The 15,498-nt window shown below is 38.2% G+C and overlaps 1 protein-coding gene across 1 annotated transcript in view; it reads left to right on the top strand.

Moving 5' to 3' along the window:
• Positions 1–15,498, top strand: part of LOC136255566 (uncharacterized) — a 382,542-nt gene that overhangs the window by 282,315 nt on the left and 84,729 nt on the right. The window contains exon 9 of the mRNA XM_066048359.1: positions 14,563–14,883. Coding sequence (XP_065904431.1) covers positions 14,563–14,883 — 321 coding nt within the window. The remainder of the gene's footprint in view (positions 1–14,562; positions 14,884–15,498) is intronic.

The following is a 15,498-nucleotide window of genomic DNA, read 5'->3' as shown; positions in this document are numbered from 1 at the left end:
GAATAATAGGTAAAATTTTGAGCATAATAGGCTCAAGCCTAACAGTTGGTTGTAAAACTACGACGGATTAAGCCTAGCTGTTTGTAGGCTCTGGACACAACCATATTACAATGAGAAGACCAGGAGAGGTCAGTAGATATCATGATCCCAAGGTCTTTAATCAGTTCTGTCGATTCAATATTGTTATTGTTGAGGAAGTACTGAGCTGTACTATTATTGTTGCACCAAAAGTGTAAAACAGCACATTTGGAGCAATTAAATGATAAATTATGCAACACGGACCAGTTGCTGGCTATGTTAAGGTCCTCTTGTATAATGTTGAAGTCTTCAACAGTCTTAGCTGTATGTATACACTTGGTGTCGTCAGCAAATAAAAAGGGCAGTAATTCTTTTAATAGCGAAGGAAAATCATTTATGTAAAGAATGAACAAAAGAGGACCAAGGATGCTGCCTTGTGGTACTCCTGATAACACAAGTAGCACCTCTGAAATAGAATTGTTAATACGTACTCGTTGCTGTCTGTTGAGAAGATAAGCCTGAAACCAATTCCACAGGTCACCACGAATTCCCAGGGACCGTAACCTGGTCAATAAGTCATTGTGGGGAACAGAGTCGAATACTTTTCTTATATCAAGATATATTACATCAATGGGAGTGGATAATTCATGGGCTTCAATTACAGAGTTGATAAAGAGGAGTAGTTGTTGTAATGATGACCTGCCTCTAACAAAACCAAATTGTAATGGTGAAACAATCTTGATTACTTTGTCAACTATCTTGTTGTACACTAATCTTTCCAAATTTTTGAAAGAATACAAAGCAGTGAAATTGGACGATAATTTTTGATGTCTGTCTTCGGACCTGACTTGTGTATGGGAACTATAAGATGAGTCTGCCACTCACTAGGAAGAGAGCATGAAGTGATGGACAAGTTAATTAAATGATGGACAATAGGAGTAATTGGATCAGCACACTGTTTCAGTACCTCAGGGCTCATGGCATCAATCCCAGCTGCTTTACTAGCATCCAAGGAAGACAGACATTCAAAAACTTCCTCAGGTTGGATATCAATTGAGGACATAGCAGGTATGTCAGAAGGGTTGTCTGCAGTCTGTGGTTGGTCCATAAAACTTTTGGTAAAAACTGAGTGGAAGTATTTATTAAAACCATTGGCTATACCAAGATCATCATCACAAGAATCAGAGTCAAGCGACATGGCTGCTGGAATAGACCGATTGTTTTTAAGGCTTGAGATAACTTTATAAATTCTGTTGGAGTTTGATGAGGAATATTGTTCCACTAGAGAGGATTCATAGGCTTGCCTTGAAGATGTTATGAGCTGTTGTAGGTTTTCCTCAGCTGATTTCAGAGTAGATTTATTGTGTTCTGTTGGGTTACGTTTAACCTTTTTACGTATTGTGTGTAATTTGTTCAGACAGTGTTGTATTTCCGAAGTAAACCACTGGGGCCTATTGGGCGGATGTTGTTGTTTCTTTGGGATGTACTTGTCCATAGATTCATGTAATAGGTCCTTCAACCTTGCCCAAGTAATCTCAATGTTATCAGAATAGAAAATTGCATCAGCATTATTGAATGCAATAAATTGATTTAGGCCCAACCAGTCTGTTTTATTCAAGTTGTATGTAAGTTGCTTTCCATTTCTAGAGTTATGATGGTGAACAGAAGCACAAATAGAAAATGTTATTATAAAATGGTCAGATTGTAGTGGAAAATCAGTGAGAGGATGAACGACTAAGTCATTGATCAAGTCAGTATCACTGGTGATTACTAAATCCAAAATATTTCCATGAATATGTGTGGGCACAGTAACATGCTGGAACAAGTTGTGATCAATTATAAGATCACAGAGGCGGTCAGAACTGTCAGCAGTAGAGGCAAAAGTTTGCCAGTCTATATCTGAAGCATTAAAATCACCAAGTAAAATGACATCTCCTGAGCAACTTAGTGTTGTGATATAGGAGTAAAGGTCTTGAACATGATCAGTTTTATAATTGGGTGGCAAATAGACAGCACAGATAATTAAGTTATGATGGGAGTGAACTGAAATTGTTACTATTTCTAGATTGTCTGGAGAAGCAAGTTCAGTGGTTTTAAAGGTAGATTTCACTGCTAGCATGACACCCCCACCTTTGGAACAACGGTCTTTCCTGTATATGGTATAGCCAGTGGAGAGAATCTCTTTGTTGTAAATGTAATCATGAAGCCAAGTTTCAGATATTACAATAAGACTAAAGTCTTGCGTATATATAAAAGGTTGAAAATTTCTCAGTTTGTTAACAATACTATGTGAGTTCCACAAACAAGCAGTTAATTTCAAATGCTTGCTAATTTGATTTACAGGCAACAAGGGAGTAGCACCTCTGAGGGTGCTACCCAGACTGGTCATTTGACACAGAAGCAGCTGAGCTAGCAACAGAAGAAGTGCCAAGAGATGAGTGAGTAGTATCTATATCTTGAGCTCGGACTGATACTATTTGACCTTTACGTATCACTATGTTCCGCTCACCAGCATCTCTGCGAATATGTAGTTCAGCTCTTATATTCTTCTGTTGTTGTCTTTCTTGAGGAGAAAGATCAGGGGTGATGAAAACCGTACGTAGTTGATCACTTTTGCATTGGCGAAGGTTTTTGGCTTTAGAAAGTAGTTGTCTCTTAACCTGAGAGTTGCACACCTCTACCTTAAGTAGGCGTGATCTTGACTCGACTGGACGACCCAGATGGATGGCATTGACTACTTCCAGGTGCTCAATTCCTAATTCTTTGGCGAGAGTGTAGATAAATTTGAGATCATCTTCTCTTCTTGTGGACGCTTCAGAGTGAGTGGATTCTGGGACTTTATGAAAGATGAGAATAAGCTTGCGTTGCTCGTGTTGCCTGTATTCGTCAACTGCCCTGAGAGCCAACACATCTGGAACTGCCCTGACATTACTAGTAACATTGATGGCCTGTGGAGAGTCAACAACACTACAGGATTTCGTTATCTTACTTAAACTGTTTGTCAAACTGGTTAATTGAGACTCCAAGGCTTTCAGACCGGACTCTATCTCACATTGTTGGCCTTGTGGGTTCACTTGCGGGAATGTGGCATCCTTAGGACGCCGCAAAATTGTGGGCTCACATTTTGCACAAAACCAGTGCAGTGATTTAAATTCATGTAAAACAGCAAACGTTTTGGCATGCACAGCAATACCACTGCTCACAACACTCACATTCCAACAATTGTTCAACAGACTTACTGCATTGTGAGCAAGTACAATTATCCTCCGCATCATCGTCTGCCCTTGTAACAGTTAGCTGCTTGACAGAGGCTTCACTGGCGTCATAGGGGTTAGGCTGCTTCTTCTTGCGCCTAGTTTTAGGCATTATTCTTTGTAGTGCACACCAGACCGCTGCGAAAGTGTAGAAACACAGACACTGCTGTAGCTAACACTTGAGTTGTCACTTGCCTGGAGTGATACTTTCCACGGGTATCACAAAAACGGTAATAGAGAATGAAGCGGAAAGGGTAAATCAACAAGAGAATAGTGAAGCTCCAATCATGGCGCGCGTTAAATAATGTATAACTCCGTGGCTTTAAGTCTGATTCTTCTACACCATTGATGAGCCTTTCTAAGATGATTACTCCATCTGTACAACGATTTTCAAAGCTTTACCCCAAGCGGTTTATCTGGTAGGCGTGGCAAGCAGTCTTTTTTTTTTATTAGCTAATCTCGATTGCATAATTGTTACACACTGTTGGTTTTTTCGTTGTATCTTCCTGTTTTTTACCTCGATTTCTATCAAACTACAAAAGGTTTGAGGTTCAATAGTTCACCTATTCACCCACCGATTTTCAGCTTCTTCCCATACGCAGTTTACCCTGTAGGCGTGACAACATATTGGTGTTATTTTTCGTGAATAATTGCTCATAACTCTTTGCCTGTTTATCGTATTCCAGCCAAAGTTGGTACCGAGATGTGCCTTTATCAGTGTTGGGAGTAACGCGTTACATAAGTAACGCGTTACGTATTATTATTACTTTTGTGGTAACTAAGTAATATAACTTTTTGCAGATGATTGCATATTATATCGAACTATCAATAGTCAGCAAGATCAATTATTATTACAACATGACCTCAACATTATATTAAAGTGGACTGAAACTTGGTTAATGGAATTAAACACTTCCAAGTGTGTGGTACTTACCTGTAGTAGACTAACATCCTCCTCTACTTTCAACTATACTATCAGAAATTACTTTTTGCAGCGAGTTACCCAACACCCTTATTTAGGAATTCTCTTAGACTCAAAAATGTCATTTACACCTCATATCAATCAAGTTATCTCTAAAGCAACAAGGATGCTAAACTTTGTTAAACGTAACCTTTATAGATGTTCTGCAGAAACTAAATGTTTAGCCTACACCAGTATAGTGAGACCACTGTTGGAGTATGAATCGGCAGTATGGGACCCCTACTTGCAGAAGGAGATACAAAGTATAGAAATGGTACAACGACGTGCTGCTCGTTGGGTCAAGTCAGACTACCGATATAACAGTAGTGTTACATCTATGTTAGCAGATCTACAATGGCCATCACTTCAACACGACGATATGTGACTAGATTAAAAGTATTCTACAACATTGTTTACTCCTCATCAGTCTTAACAGTCCCAAATTATTTCACTAACACCACATATCCCACCCGCCACCACCACCCCTTCCATTTTGAGATTCCGTTTGCTAGAACAGATCATTATAAATTCAGCTATTACCCCAAATCTATCCGCGATTGGAACAATTTACCAACTGACACAATAAAATCCCAATCTCTACAAGTATTTTTAGATAAATTATAACTAACTCTTATCTATGTGATTTGTAATGTTTTTTCCTTACCTGAACATATCAGTTTGTAACTGTGTTTTCAGTAATCATAATCATAAATAACGAAATACACTATAAAAACAGGTAATATAACTCAAGCTACTTTACTTACATATGTAACGCGTTACCTAAGTAATATAGTTACTGTAACGAGTCTAATATTACGTAATGTTATTGCTACAAGTAACGAAGTTACTAATCTCGTTAGTTATCCTCTGAGTAATGCCTAGCCACAACGAAGTAACGAAGCCTACTTAATGAAGCTTATTCACCAGCTTCTTACTTATAACCAAGATTTGCACATTGCCCAACAACGCAATCATGTCACGTGATAAAGTGGTAGTTTCAAATGTGACAGCTTAAGGCTGTGGATACAACGTAATATAATATGTAATATTATTACAGTTACTTTATTTTATGAGTAATATGTAACTGTAACTAAATAGTTCAGTTGCAAGTAATATGTAATATGTAACTAGTTACTTTTACAAGTAACTTGCCCAACACTGGCCTTTATATCCCCCTTCTGTGTGCCAAATTTCAAGGCAATCGGATGTGGCGTTCGAGTTTTATAGCAGTTTTTGTAAGTGTGCGACAAGAAAAAGAAAATAAGAAGAACAAAAACCCGAAGAAACTGAGCCAATTATTGAAGTTGCATATCTCAGGAACGCGTGGCGCGATTTCGCTCAAATTTGGAATGTGGAGTGCTGCAATTGGAGGGTATGTACACAGCAAAAATCGTCTTGTTTCATCAAGGAAGCACAGAGCTACGGAGGTTCGAAAATTGCATTTTCTTTCTTCCTGTCAATATACTCACGGGTGTTACGTGCCAGCTTCTTGGGCTGCACGACACACTACCATGTGTCTTGATATTAGATTCCTGTTTTAAAAGTAAGGCTTGAGGCTTGTGGTTTTGTAAGTACTGAAGGATTTTTGTAGCTATACTTTTTAGTACTGATTGGTGTCTTACTATTATGTTACTTAGCAATGATTTGCTAGCTTCATAAATCAGAACGCGTACCGACCATAGTTGTATACCGTACGCATACCAACTATAGTTGTATGAAGGAAAGTTTCAGAGTGAGTTTGAGGAAAGCTATATGGTTTGGAGTTCGCCAACCCTAGCTTGCCTCCTGAAACTTCCCTTCATGCAAACAGTGAGAGATATAATATTGTGCTTAACAGACGAACCTCACAATTGTTAAGTTAGTTTCTTCTTTACCCTGTAGGTTCTATAGCTTCTACTATGTAGCTTACTTCTTGCCTCATATTTATAAGATAGAAACTATGTGGACAGCTGGCAGTGGCAAAGCATAGTGGTTACCATTCTGAACTTACACCATAGAGTCTTGGGTTCAATTTGAGAGACTTATGCAGTTTCTTTTTTGTTTGTTTCAGTACCTTTTTGTTGTTTGACATGACTGCCAGAACAATAGCAGCAGTATTTTCTTTTTTTCACGTACCTTACAAAAATCAGTATAGCTAAAACACAAATGCACAACTCTATTGCTGTGAAATTTGGCATACATAAGGACCCATTGAAGTGGATTGACACACCAAAAGTGAGGTCTGAATTTGCTAAATATTCATGGAGTTATGGAAATTTTTTCGTTTAATTAATTATAATTAAACATTAATATTTTTTTACACCTTCAGGGAATAGCTTGAAAATTGCTGTGTGTATAAGTTAACCACCATACATACTTCAAACCTTTTGTGATTTAAAAGAAATTGCAGTGAGAGCTACAGAGTTACAAATAGAAAATCAGCATTATGTAAAATTGCTGTGGTCAAAGTACTGTAATAGAACAGTCACCAATGAGTGAAAGAAAAACATTTTTAAAAGTGTACAAAACTCTAACCAGTGACCTTCATACCTGACTCTTAAACCCTCATCCAATGAACTGATATTGTCAGCTGTTCAGCTCCCTTAGTTTCCTTATAATGAATATTCAAGTTTAAATGTATACATGATACATACTTTAATAGATCTACCAATGGAAAATCTAGATTGTTCTAGAACATCCCATATGTGGTAGAAGTGCTCGAAAAATGTGCATTCTGTTAGGGCATTACGAAAATAATGAACAAAATGGCATATTACAGTTACCATATTTGCTTGATTAAATGCCGCACCTTTAATAGTTGCCACACTTGAGTGGTCCCACAATCAATTGTGAAAATAATGACTGAACCATTGTTCACATGTATCGAGTGGTGGTCAAGTTTGAATAGTCACGTCATTGATTGTTGGAACTAAGATAATCTAATCAAAAACAGCCAAGCTGTAAAAAAAGGTGCGGCCCCCAAAAAGGCTATGGTGAAAAAAGATGTGAAATCCAAGGTGGCGGCCAAGAAATGGCTGTGATGGTAGGTTAATGGTTACATTTTAATAACGACAATTCAGGTGAATTTTGTGCCGCTTGGTCTTGGCACCAAATTCACCTGAATTGTTGTTATTAAAATGTAACCATTAACCTACCATCACAGCCATTTCTTGGCCGCCACCTTGGATTTCACATCTTTTTTCACCATGGCCTTTTGGGGGCCGCACCTTTTTTTACAGCTTGGCTGTTTTTGATTAGATATCACTTCTTTTTGTATTTGTATACTGCAAAGCCGGCCTATGGCTGGCTTTGGGGCTTTTTAACCCATGTGTTTTTTTCGTTACTACAGGAAGAAGAAAAGAACTTAAAGAAGAATTTTGTACTTCAATTATTTTTGATTTTATTAGTAATTATACAAATTATATACATATATTTATTACATGCCCATTATTCCCCACAGGATATTTTTTTTGTAGCTGATCTCTCTACTGGGTGACTTGAAATGTAGCTGAACTATATACAGGATGGTTTCTTTGTAGCTGAACTCTCTACAAGGTAACCTCTTCTAGCTGGTCTCTCTACAGGGTATTTTGTTTCTAGCTGAACTCTCTACAGGTGATTTGTTTGCAGCTAAACTCTCTACATGGTGGTGTCTTTGTAGCCGAACTCTGTACATGATGGTTTCTTTGTAGCTGAACTCTCTATAAGGTGACTTCGTCTAGCTGAACTCTCTACAGGGTGATTTTTTTGTAGCTGAACTCTCTGCAGGGTGATTTGTTTGCAGCTGAACTGTCTACATGATGGTTTCTTTGTAGCTGAACTCTCTACAAGGTGACTTTGTCCAGCTGATCTCTCTACAGGGTGATTTGTTTCTAGCTGAACTCTCTACAGGTGATTTGTTTGCAGCTAAACTCTCTACATGGTGGTTTCTTTGTAGCTGAACTTCCTACATGATGGTTTCTTTGTAGCTGAACTCTCTACAAGGTAACTTCTTCTCTACAGGGTGATTTGTTGTAGTTGAATTCTCTACAAGGTGGTTTGTATGAGGCTGAACTCTCTACATGGCGGTTTCATTGTAGCTGAATTCTCTACAGAGTGATTTGTTTGCAGCTGAACTCTCTACATGATAATTTCTTTGTAACTGAACACTCTACAAGGTGACTTCTTCTAGATGCTCTCTCTACAGGGTGAATTGTTGTAGCTGAACTATCTACAAGGTAACTTCTTCTAGCTGATCTCTATACAGGGTGATTTGTTTGTAGTTGAATTGTGTACAGGTGGTTTCTTTGTAGCTGAACTCTGTACATGATGGTTTCTTTGTAGCTGAACTCTTTACAAGGCGACTTCTTCTAGCTGAACTCTCTACGGGGTAATTTTTTTGTAGCTGAACTCTCTATATGATGGTTTCTTTGTAACTAATCTCTCTACAAGGTAACTTCTTCTAGCTGATCTTTCTACTGGGTGATTTGTTTGCAGCTGAACTCTCTACATGGTGGTTTCTTTGTTGCTGATAGGGACCCGTCAATTATGCTGGCATAATTATGAGCATAATATGTGTCTGAAAGCATTGAGCATAATGCTAGCATAATAGGTAGAATATTTGTGTAATAGTATGAATTCTTGCTTATCAAAATAGCTATCACAGAAAGATCGATATACACTAATAGAACAGTCAGTAACTCTAATAGAACAATCACATAGCTGACTGTTCTATTAGAGTATATCTATCTTTTCTGTGATATGCATTTTGACAAGTAAGTTTGTGCTTCAGCCACTTATTATTTATCCATAGATTGGAAATTATTAGCAGAGCATGAGAACTGAGGCATAAATAATTGGGCATAATTTGAGCATAATGGGTAAGTATTGAGCATAAATTTAAGCATAATAGGTAAATTTTTGAGCAGTGCAGCATAGCATAATAGGTAAAATTATGAGCATAATCGGCGGGTCCCTAGTTGCTGAACTCTCTACAAGGTGAATTCTTCTACCTGATCTCTCTACAGGGTAATTTGTTTGTAACTGAACTCTGTACAAGTGCGTTTTTGTGGGTGATCTCACTGCAGGTTGATTTGTTTGTAGCTGAACTCACTAAAGGGTGATTTTGCTTGTAGCTGAACTCCTTGCATTGTATCTAATTTCTAGCTGATCTCTCTACAGGGTGATTTGTTTGTAGCTGATCTCTCTACAAGTTGATTTGTGTGTAGCTGATCTCTTTGCAGGTTGATTAATTTGCAGCCGATCTCTCTACAAGGTAATTTGTTTGTAGCTGAACTATCTATAAAGTGATTTATTTGTAGCTGATCTCTCTGCAGGTTGATTTGTTTTAGCTGAACTCTCTACAGGGTGATTTACTTGTAGCTGAACTCCTTACATTGTGTCTAGTTTCTAGCTGATCTCTCTACAGGGTGATTTGTTTGTAGCTGATCTCTCTACAAGTTGATTTGTGTGTAGCTGATCTTTCTACAGGTTGATTTGTTTGTAGCCGATCTCTCTACAGGGTAATTTGTTTGTAGCTGAACTCTGTACAAGGTGCTTTTTGTAGGTGATCTCACTGCAGGTTGATTTGTTTGTAGCTGAACTCACTAAAGGGTGTTTTGCTTGTAGCTGAACTCCTTACATTGTGTCTAGTTTCTAGCTGATCTCTCTACAGGGTGATTTTGTTTGTAGCTGAACTCTCTATAAGGTGATTTGTTTGCAATTGAACTCTCTACATGGTGGTTTCTTTGTTGCTGAACTCTCTACAGGGTGTTTTGCTTGTAGCTGAACTCTCTACAGGGTGATTTGTTTCTAGCTTATCTCTCGACAGGTTGATTTGTGTGTAACTGATCTCTCTACAAGCTGATTTGTTTGTAGTTGAATTCTCTGCAAAGTGTTTTGTTTGTAGCTGACCTCTCTTCAGGGTGATTTGTTTCTAGCTGATCTCTCTACAGAGTGATTTTTTTGTAGCTGACCTCTCTTCAGTGTGATTTGTTTCTAGCTGATCTCTCTACAGGGTGATTTTTTGTAGCTGACCTCTCTTCAGGGTGATTTGTTTCTAGCTGATTGCTCTGTAGGTTGATTTGCTTGTAGATGAACTCTCTACAGGGTAACTTGCTTGTAGCTGAACTCCTTACTTTGTGTCTAGTTTGTAGCTGATCTCTCTACAGGGTGATTTGTTTGTAGCTGAACTCCTTACATTGTGTGTAGTTTCTAGCTGATCTCTCTACAGGGTGATTTGTTTGTAGCTGATCTCTATACAAGTTGATTTGTGTGTAGCTGATCTCTCTGCAGGGTGATTTGTTTGTAGCCGATCTCTCTACAAGGTAATTTGTTTGTAGCTGAACTATCTATAAGATGATTTGTATGTAGCTAATCTCTCTGCAGATTGATTTGTTTTAGCTGAACTCTGATTTGTTTTTAGCTTATCTCTGTACAGGTTGATTTGTGTGTAACTGATCTCTCTACAAGCTGATTTGTTTGTAGCTGATAACTCTGCAGGTTGATTTGTTTCTAGATGATCTCTCTACAGGTTGATTTGTTTGTTTCTGATCGCTCTAAAGGTTGATTTGTTTGTAGTTGATCTCTCTACAAGGTGATTGTTTGTAGCTGACCTCTCTTCAGGGTGATTTGTTTCTAGCTGATCGCTCTACAGGTTGGTTTGTTTGTAGCTGAACTCTCTACAGGGTGATTTGCTTGTAGCTGAACTCCTTACATTGTGTCTAGTTTCTAGCTGATCTCTCTACAGGGTGATTTGTTTGTAGCTGATCTCTCTACAAGTGTGTAGCTGATCTCTCTGCAGGTTGATTTGTTTGTAGCCAATCTCTCTACAAGGTAATTTGTTTGTAGCTGAACTGTCTAAAAGGTGATTTGTTTGTAGCTGATCTCTCTGCAGGTTGATTTGTTTTAGCTGAACTCTCTACAGGGTGATTTATTTGTAGCTGAACTCCTTACATTGTGTGTAGTTTCTAGCTGATCCCTCTACAGGGTGATTTGTTTGTAGCTGATCTCTCTACAAGTTGATTTGTGTGTAGCTGATCTCTCTGCAGGTTGATTTGTTTGTAGCCGATCTCTCTATAGGGTAATTTGTTTGTAGCTGAACTCTCTATAAGGTGATTTGTTTGTAGTTGATCTCTCTGCAGGTTGATTTGTTTTAGCTGAACTCTCTACAGGCTGATTTGTTTGTAGCCGATCACTCTACAGGGTAATTTGTTTGTAGCTGAACTCTCTACAAGTTGATTTGTGTGTAGCTGATCTCTCTGCAGGTTGATTTGTTTGTAGCCGATCTCTCTACAGGGTGATTTTTTTGTAGCTGACCTCTCTTCAGGGTGATTTGTTTCTAGCTGATCTCTCTACAGGGTAATTTTTTGTAGCTGACCTCTCTTCAGGGTGATTTGTTTCTAGCTGATTGCTCTACAGGTTGATTTGTTTGTAGATGAAATCTCTGCAGGGTAATTTGCTTGTAGCTGAACTCCATACTTTGTGTCTAGTTTGTAGCTGAACTCTCTGCAAAGTGTTTTGTTTGTAGTTGATTTCTCTACAAGGTGATTTTTTGTAGCTGACCTCTCTTCAGGGTGATTTGTTTCTAGCTGATATCTCTGCAGGGTGATTTTTTGTAGCTGACCTCTCTTCAGGGTAATTTGTTTCTAGCTGATCGCTCTACAGGTTTGTTTGTTTGTAGCTGAACTCTCTACAGGGTGATTTGCTTGTAGCTGAACTCCTTAAATTGTGTGTAGTTTCTAGCTGATCTCTCTACAGGGTGATTTGCTTGTAGCTGAACTCCTTAAATTGTGTGTAGTTTCTAGCTGATCTCTCTACAGGGTGATTTGTACATAGCTGATCTCTCTGCAGATGGATTTGTTTTAGCTGAACTCTCTACAGAGTGATTTGTTTCTAGCTTATCTCTCTACAGGTTGATTTGTTTGTTGCTGATCGCTCTAAAGGTTGATTTGTTTGTAGCTGAACTCTCTGCAAAGTGTTTTGTTTGTAGTTGATTTCTCTACAAGGTGATTTTTTGTAGCTGACCTCTCTTCAGGGTGATTTGTTTCTAGCTGATATCTCTACAGGGTGATTTTTTGTAGCTGACCTCTCTTCAGGGTAATTTGTTTCTAGCTGATCGCTCTACAGGTTGGTTTGTTTGTAGCTGAACTCTCTACAGGGTGATTTGCTTGTAGCTGAACTCCTTAAATTGTGTGTAGTTTCTAGCTGATCTCTGTACAGGGTGATTTGTTTGTAGCTGATCTCTCTACAAGTTGAATTGTGTGTAGCTGATCACTCTGCAGGTTGATTTGTTTGCAGCCGATCTCTCTACAAGGTAATTTGTTTGTAGCTGAACTATCTATAAGGTGATTTGTTTGTAGCTGATCTCTCTGCAGGTTGATTTGTTTTAGCTGATCTCTCTACAAGTTGATTTGTGTGTAGCTGATCTCTCTGCATGTTGATTTGTTTGTAGCCGATCTCTCTACATGTAATCTGTTTGTAGCTAAACTCTCTATAAGGTGATTTGTCTGTAGCTGATCTCTCTGCAGGTTGATTTGTTTTAGCTGAACTCTCTACAGGGTGATTGCTTGTAGCTGAACTCCTTACATTGTGTCTAGTTTCTAGCTGATGTCTCTACAGGGTGATTTTTTGTAGCTGAACTCTCTACAGGGTGATTTGTTTCTAGCTTATCTCTCTACAGGTAGATTTGTGTTGATTTGTTCATTGCTGATCGCTCTAAAGGTTGATTTGTTGCAGCTGAACACCCTGCAAAGTGTTTTTTGTTTGTAGCTGATCACTCTAAAGGGTAATTTGTTTGTAGCTGTACTCTCTCCACAGTGACTTGTGTGTAGCTGAATTATGTGTAACTGAATTCTCTAGAGAGTGACTTAATTGTAGCTGAATTCTCTACACAGTGCATGACTTGTTTATAGCTGAACTTTCTACAGTGTGACTTGTAATGTTCTGAATCTCTATAGTGATATATTTGCTTAACTCTCCACATGGTGACTGTCTTCTTGCTGAACTGTCTATAAGATTAACTGTTTGCAGCTGAACTCCCTACAGAATAACTTGTGATGTAATAAAATTCTATAATGGAATAAATAAATTAGCCGAATGCTCTATTAGGGTGACTGTTCTATTAGAGTATCTCGATCTCGCATTTGCTACACGGAGTTGGCTTTCGAATCATAACTCAGTGGTTTGTAATCCGATTCTTCTGTACTACTGCAAGGACTTTCAATGAAGATTATTCCAGCTATACACCGATTTTCAGCTCATTGCTCTAAGCGGTTTGCCTAGTAGGCGTGAAAACTAATACTTTTATATTTATAAAAAATCGATCGCGTAATTGTGACACAGGTTGGGTTTTGTGTCATATCTCCATGGTCTTTATCTCGATTCCTTTCAAACCACCAAAAGGCACTCCTACGATGGTTACTCCATCTACATAGCAATTTTCAACTCATTCCATGAAGCGGTTTACCCTGTAGGCGTGACAACAAATCGATCTTGTTTTACGCGAATAATCGGTCATAACTCCTGAACCATTCATCGGATTTGTACTAAAGTTGATGCTAGAATTCGCCTTTGGACTCCCTTTCTGTGTGCCAAATTTCAAGGCGATCGGAGTACGCGTTTGCGAGTTACAGCAATTTTTGCAAGTGTGCGAAAAGACGAAGAAGAAGAAAAAAAAAACGAAGAAAAAAAAACGAAACTTTGGCAGCTCGTATCTCGGAAATGGCTGGAGCGATTTCCTTCAAATTTGGAATGTAGACTCCCTTGGCTGGCGGGCAACTGTGTAGCAAATTTGGTTCCAATCAGATAAGTGATCACCGAGATACAAAGGTGTGAAAATGACGTTTTCGTTCTTCCTGTCAATATACTCACGGTGTGGCGCGCCGGCTTCTTGGGCCGCACGACACACTACCGTGTGTCTTGATAAATACCGCGGCATTTAGTCAAGCAAATACGGTATTCAAAAGAATACTTTTATCGGTTCCTTTTGACTTCATATTATCCAGTAGACCTATACTTCATCTAAATAACTTATAAGGCTTCTTTTGTGGTTGGGGGAGCTTTCTAAGGTGGTGTTTCGGTGTGTGTTCTATTAAGATTTTGACAAAAAAACATAGGTGATCTCTATTATGAACCACTACCGTGGTCCATGGTAACTTGATCTTGTATGAAGCACTTGTTTAATTTGAAGATGGAGAAGGGTAAGGTTATCTACAATCTTATGTTACAATCAAACAATTACAGAGACTTAGTCAATTGTAGAAGAAAAGTATATTATAAAATGAACAAAATATAAACTTCTGTCCTTGGTATGGTAGCTACATATCTGTTCAGTTAAATTTGTTACTTGTTTGTATTTTGATTTGTACACAGGGGAGGATGCCACAACTCCAAACTGCATTATTATTCCACTGAACCCTTCCTTTCTTTCTACTGATGGTGGAATAAACAATGGCACATCAAATGTGATGATTAATTGTAAATGTTTTAATATTGACTATCAACAAATCAGATGGTATTCTCCAGATGAGAAAGAAGTTCCTTTTAATTATACAGAGACAGAAGATTTACCCTATGTCATAAATACAACTTTGATTATTCCTATATTCAATGATTCATATCATGGAACCTACTATTGTGGAGTTAGAAATGACTCAATGTTTGGTGCTAATATTAGTCTTACACTTTGGTCTGGTATGTGTGTGTGTATGTGTGTTGTGTGTGTTTGTGTGTTTGTGTATGTGTGTGTGTGTGTTTGTGTGTGTGTGTGTGTGTGTGTGTGTGTGTGTGTGTGTGTGTGTGTGTGTGTGTGTGTGTGCGTGTGTGTGTGTGTACCATATTCATACCTGTGGTGAAGATCAAAGTACCACTTTGCTGTGGTTTAACTGAAATAATAATTATAATGGTAAACTGTGGTATATGTGACCTGATCTGAAATAACCCTGACATGATTATACATTTTTAAATTCTTTATTTTAAAATCTTGAATGTTCTTTTGCTTGATATGCTGAGAACTTTTAGAGTTACAGTACTACAAACTAGTGACAACAGAATGATCATTTTGTACAGTAACTCTTAGGAACTCAAGACACACGGTATTGTATCATGCAGCCCAAAAAGCTGGTGCACCACACTGTGAGCATATTAACAGGAAGAAAAGAAAACACGATTTTCACACCTATGTAACTCTGTGATCCTTTATACGATTGGAACCAAATTTGCTACAGAAGTGCCGGCCAGGTAGAGAAGTCTACATACCAAATTTGAAGAAAATCGCCCAAGATATTTCTGAGATAGAAACGTCCAAAG

This window comes from Dysidea avara, chromosome 5 (genome assembly GCF_963678975.1).
Source record: "Dysidea avara chromosome 5, odDysAvar1.4, whole genome shotgun sequence".
NCBI lineage: Eukaryota > Metazoa > Porifera > Demospongiae > Dictyoceratida > Dysideidae > Dysidea > Dysidea avara.
Note: the sequence above shows the minus strand (reverse complement) of the source record. Positions and strands in the feature narration are given on the sequence as shown.